The sequence below is a fragment of the Lynx rufus genome, unplaced genomic scaffold, assembly GCF_022079265.1.
Source record: "Lynx rufus isolate CCGP_SWC_20201006 ecotype Redwood Valley unplaced genomic scaffold, mLynRuf1.p SCAF_7, whole genome shotgun sequence".
Lineage (NCBI taxonomy): Eukaryota > Metazoa > Chordata > Mammalia > Carnivora > Felidae > Lynx > Lynx rufus.
The window spans coordinates 26,303,111-26,308,842 of NW_025814889.1; the positions used below are offsets into that span (position 1 = coordinate 26,303,111).

Below are 5,732 nucleotides of genomic sequence, written 5' to 3' on the forward strand. Positions count from 1 at the left end.
TGGGGGAAGGCAGAAAGCAGACCCTAGCGCCCGGCCGCCCCCCTTCCGGGCTCCCGACGGAACCCCCTCCTTGGCCACACGCAAGCCAGGAGGGTTGGGCAGGGGCGCCTTGGCCGTCGGCGCACGCCGGGGGACCGCCACTTGTCCCTGGGGTTCCTAAAGCGCACAGCGTGGCCCGGGAGGGCTTTCGCAGGCGGCCGCGCGGTCTCTCGCGTGTTTCGGGGGCAACAAAAAAGAAGCCGGCCCAAGGCTGAGTTGTGAGGGTCTCGGTGTCGAGTGCCAGAGACAGACCCGGAGGCCGGGATCGACCCCGCGCCTCCAGAAGGTCACGGACGCGCAGGCATCCGCGAGGGGGAGCGCGGGAGACGGCAGCCTCCCAGCCCGCGGCCCCAGACGCCGGCGCCGCCAGGAGCCGCGGGGCAGGTCCCTCCTGGCCCCCCTCTGGGCCCGCCTCCTGGCCGCGGGGATGATTGACTGGAGCCTGGCGGCCAATCGGACGGCGCTGGCGCTGCCGGGGCGGGGCCGGGGGCGGGGCGGTGTCTGGCCGGCTCCCGGCGCGGGGCGCTATTTACGGCGCGGATCCGGGCCGGCTGAGGCGGGCGCAGGCTGGAGCTCGCGGCTGGCGGTCTCTGCGTGCGCTCGGGGAGCTTCTCCCCTCGCGGAGTGCCCGGCCAACGCGCATCGAGGCCGGTAGCTCACGCGGGACTGCAGCGCCGAGCGGAGCGGAGGAGCCGCTGGCTGCGGGGTCGGGTCGCGAAAGTCGTCTGGGCTCCTCCGCGCCCCTCCAGCCGCACTCCATGCTCCGGCCGCGGCCGGGCCCCTCGCCCTGTCGCTGACGGCGCCCGCCGCCCCGGGCAGCACCCATGCACTGCGCGCTCCGGGAGTCGTAGGCTGCAGTTGCGCCGCGGCTCCGGGAGCCGGCGGGGGCGCCGCGGCCGTGGGGGGCGTCAATGGATCGCCATTCCAGCTACATCTTCATCTGGCTGCAGCTCGAACTCTGCGCCATGGCCGTGCTGCTCACCAAAGGTGGGTGCCCGCCGGCCGGCCCGGGGCGCGGGCTCCCCGGGGAGGGGCGCGCGGGGGTCCCGGGGCGGCCGCCGCCGCGGGCCTTTGAAGGCGGCTGCCAAGGCTTTGTTAGCGGCGGGCGAGGTTTCCTCCCGCGCTGGAGCCCGCAGGTCGCGACAAGTTGCCTGTTCTTAGAAGTCGCGGCGGTGGCTTCGCGGCCGCCCCCTCGGGTGTCCCGGGCGCGGCGCGTGGAGGTGGAGTCAGACCTCAGGGCAAGTGCTTGTCACCATGTTTTTGGAAGTCCGTCCGTAGCGAACTTCTGAACGTCTGCAGCCGGGGAGCGGGGCGGTGGAGTGCGCTGGGCCGCCGCCTCCCTGCGCACCCCGCGGGCGGGGGCGGCCGGGCGGCACCGCGCTGGAGTGTGGGGGTGTCCCCGCACGTCTCCACGTGCGGCCCTGTCCGCCACTGTGGCTTTGTGTGTGTGTCTTTGTGAGCCAGCGAGTGTGCGTGACTCCCCGTGCGAGAGTAGGTGCTCGAAGTGTGTGTCTCTGTGCAGGAGTGTGTGCTGTGTGGCTTCGCGGTGGCTGGGACGAGTAGGCTCTGTCAGCGGTCCCACTTACCGCTCACCTCGTATTTTACACACTACCAAAAAAAGAAAGAAAGAAAAAGGAAAAGAAAAGAAAGAAAAAGAGGCACAGGTCAGGGTCTTTATTTCCCCCTGCAGGCTTTCGCCTTTCAGGTCGAAATAACCAGAACTCCTAGATTTCAACGTTACCTACCCTCCCCTCACCCCCCCCCCCCAACTCCATGAACTCTACCTACTGTTGTGTGAACAGATAATTTTTTTTTTTTTAACTGGGAAGCGTTATTTCGCTTTTGCACCACCCCCCTTCTCTAATTGCCATGTAGCAGGCATGAGGTTAAAGGATAAGCTAGCCCAGCAAGGATGATGTGCTACAGTATTTATTTATTTTGGAAGGAAGGGTGTAATTAACCCTAAATAACAGCCCTGGTAGCCTGCAGAGGGGAGCCTCCTGGCCCTATCAAAGGCCGGCAGAACAGGGAGGGACTGAGGCTGACATGAAGTCACAGATACCGAAACTATGTGCCTGATAATGATATAATTAGGGGATCAGAGATTTCTGACTGCTGCGGACTTCAAAAGCTTTAAAAGAAGCCAGCAGTCTCTCCTGTAGCCATCTTGACTAAAGCAGACATTTTTGTGTAATCACTACATACAGTAACAAGAAGGGGGGGGGGGAACAGAAGAGCATTGTTCACTGTTTTCAAATACCAGTCCCCTTTTTGGGCCTTTCGCATGCCACAGGAAGAAACTTTATGAAACGACAGAAATATAGTTTTAATACAGTAATACAAAAGTCCATTCAACTTGTTCAAATGTGGCTCCAATTAAAAAAAAAAGTTGTTAGAACTTTCGTAGTTACCTGTCAAAATTTTATTAGACTGTTTTAGGTCATGGCAAATATAGCATTTTAAATAGGCTCTCATAAACATTTAACTTTTTTTTTTCTTTTTCTGTGCTAGGAGTGAGGTGACTAGGATCAGAATGGACTTTTCATCTGTTTTATTTCTACTTTAAATCTATACATGGAATTTGTTAGACGAGGGATATGTAGTCCTCCCCACCTAGGAGTGGTGACCTTTATGCAAAACATCAAGATTGGAAAGAGGAGACAAAAACCCAGCCAAAGCAGGGTTCCAGCCCCAAGGTCTTCCCTGGGTAAGGGACTTGGGCCCAGACCCGGGACAGGGAGCACAGATTTAGGATAGGAGAAGGACCTCCAGCTTTGGACGGTTAAAAACTCCCCATTGCCAAAGATCTGTGTTTAGCTGGCAGGTTTTGTTTTTTTGTTTTTTTGTTTTTTTTAAGAACCGAAGCATTAGCAGCCTCTGGTGAAAACTGAGCACACCATACGGTGGCCTGGAATCTGGACAGATAATTAAATGAGACACCTTACTCAGGCATTCACATTCAGGGAGAGGAGGAGGAAGAAAGGAGAGGGTAGGAAGAGGTCTATAAAGCCACAGTCCCTGGTGTTTAATTTCAGAGCACAGGTTTCAGTAACTAGACAGAACTTCAGATTGGGAAGCCGGGAAGGGGTAGTGTGCCTAAGTTCCGTTCTAGTAGCTTTAGTTGTGGCATACGACAGTGACCTGAGTCCACTGTCAGATATGGATAGCTCGGAGACCCAGATTATTTCAACTAGAAATTGATGCTAAAAGCCTCAGGGCGCGCATGCAGCAAAATGTTACTAGTGACTTGCAACTCCCCAAATAAGTTTTATAAAGGAAACTTTTAATCACTTCCTGGAGAAAAATTTGAGGTTTCCTTGAGGATTTTTCATTCAACCAGGGGAGGATTTTCAGTTTCAACGTTTCCCCTTTTAGATCCCATGTTGAATTACATGTAAAACTGGGGAGTTAAGGGGCGGAGAAGTTAGCTTTGCCTTTTTTTTTTTTTTTTTAATACCCGCCACCCCTCCTCCCGCTCTCCCCCCCCCCCCGCCCCCAGTTTTATGACTTTCCATTTGGGCTGAAAGAAATTGACTTTGGCAAGCAAACCACTAATTGTAAACTGCCTAGTTCCTGTTTTACAATATACTGACTAAAAGCTCCTCTGCATGAAAAGATCTTTATAGGCAAAGTTTGCCTTTTCTAGAGAGGTTGCAAATAGCTGCCCAGTTTCATAGTTTTAAAACCTCCTGACCGGAGCAATTTCTAGATTGTTGTGTTTCTAGTTAATAACTTTATAAGGTGTTAGCTAAAGCTCTTAAATCTTGGCACGGCCCTTTAAGGTAGTAAACAATTCAGTAGTTCCGATCAAATATTTATACTGACAAAATCAAAAAGCCTAGCATTTTTATGTTGTATGGTCACGTAGGATTAAGATGAATAAACAGTGTAATTTACCTTACGGTAGAAATTATCGTGATGATTGTTTGCCTTCAAAACCAACAGTAGTATTTTTAATTCCTTGCTAACTCATCAGACGTGGCTGAACTCTGATACTCTGCAATTGGGATTAATACATTTCTAAAATTACATTGAACTGGATTGAAACTTAAGCACCTAGGGCTTTTCCAGTCTACCGGGGACTGCCATTGTAGGCGCTCAGCTGAATATTCTAAAAGTTAGTGCCTTTGATCTTGGCGATTTAGCAGTTGCTTAGGGGGATGCATTATCTGCCCCCTGAAGGTGTGTGACGCAATTTCTCGTTGTTTTCAGGTGAAATCAGATGCTATTGTGATGCTGCCCACTGCGTGGCCACTGGCTATATGTGTAAATCTGAGCTGAGCGCCTGCTTCTCTAGACTTCTCGATCCCCAGAACACAAATTCCCCGCTCACCCACGGCTGCCTGGACTCTCTCGCGAGCACAGCGGACGTCTGCCAAGCCAAACAGGCACGGAACCACTCTGGCACCACCATGCCCACGCTGGGATGCTGTCATGAAGATATGTGCAATTACAGAGGGCTGCAGGATGTCCTGGCTCCTCCCAAGGGGGAGGCCTCAGGTAGGTGGAAGCCCTTTCTAACCAGAACGCTTGCCTGATCTGGCAGCCGCGACTTGGTGTGCCTGCTGTTGATTTTGCTGTGAATGTAATTAGAGACACCGGAGGGAGAGGCATGGCTGGGTGCAAAGATGCATCTCTGTTGAGTCGCTTTTATGTCTGCCTGAGCATTAGATGTCTGTCTACATGATAGGCTTTGCCTGGTTTTGCTACACGTTCAAGACCTCAGAAGACCATTGCTCTTCAGTAACGACAGTCTCTAAACACCTGTTTTTTGTAAGCCTCTGGGCATCGTGTTTGCAACATTCATTTTCTGAAAGTTGCCGAGGTCACTGTAAGCTTCTTTTAGATGGGGTGCGTCGTGCCAGACGGATAGATGATCGTAAGTGTCCAGTCCACAGGAGGGGTTAACACAGTCTCCTCGTTCCTTGTACTCCCTCAGGACCAGGAAACCGGTATCGGCACGACGGGAGCAGGAACCTCATCACCAAAGTGCAGGAGCTGACCTCTTCCAAAGAGTTGTGGTTCCGGGCAGCGGTGATCGCTGTTCCCATCGCCGGCGGCCTGATTTTAGTGTTGCTTATCATGTTAGCCTTGAGGATGCTTCGAAGCGAGAACAAGAGACTGCAGGACCAGCGGCAGCAGATGCTGTCGCGTTTGCATTACAGCTTTCACGGACACCATTCCAAAAAGGGGCAGGTGGCAAAGTTGGACTTGGAATGCATGGTGCCCGTGAGCGGGCACGAGAATTGCTGCCTGACCTGTGACAAACTGAGGCAGGCGGACCTCAGCAACGACAAGATCCTCTCGCTCGTTCACTGGGGCATGTACAGCGGGCACGGGAAGCTGGAGTTCGTATGACAGGGCCTCATCCGCACCCAAGTTCTTGGACGCTTTGAAGGCCTTGAGTTCTGCTGGACAGGAGCACTTTATCTGAAGAAAAACAAACTCACGTCATCATCTGGGAGAGACCAAACGACCTCTGCGGACAGAATCTTGGATATTTCTTCTGAAGGATTATTTGCACAGACTTGAAGGCAGTCAGATGTATTCTTTGCTTTAAAATTAGAAAAAGCAAAGAGAGGACTGTGCACTCACTGTTACCAGGGTTATTTGCATCTGCGCGAGCTGGAATCGAGCACCTAAATAAACTGACATGTGCTCTGTGTCAGCTCCGACGTCCTGATTTATTGTAA

At 53.2% G+C, this 5,732-nt stretch overlaps 1 protein-coding gene across 1 annotated transcript; it reads left to right on the plus strand.

Annotated features, from left to right (window-relative positions):
* The first annotated feature begins 950 nt into the window (after positions 1 to 950).
* On the plus strand, positions 951 to 5,397 carry BAMBI (BMP and activin membrane bound inhibitor). Its single transcript, XM_047064970.1, has 3 exons — positions 951 to 1,026; positions 4,252 to 4,539; positions 4,979 to 5,397. Exons 1-3 carry the CDS (start codon positions 951 to 953, stop codon positions 5,395 to 5,397), a joined length of 783 nt encoding a protein of 260 aa, XP_046920926.1.
* Positions 5,398 to 5,732: the final 335 nt, after the last annotated feature.

What these genes read in the sequence shown, in the direction of transcription:
- BAMBI (XM_047064970.1), top strand. Translation starts at nt 951, where the DNA reads ATGGATCGCCATTCCAGCTACATCTTCATCTGGCTGCAGCTCGAACTC. An exon ending in GGCCGTGCTGCTCACCAAAG is followed by an intron (nt 1,027 to 4,251) that starts GTGGGTGCCCGC and finishes CGTTGTTTTCAG; the next exon opens with GTGAAATCAGATGCTATTGT. An exon ending in TCCCAAGGGGGAGGCCTCAG is followed by an intron (nt 4,540 to 4,978) that starts GTAGGTGGAAGC and finishes GTACTCCCTCAG; the next exon opens with GACCAGGAAACCGGTATCGG.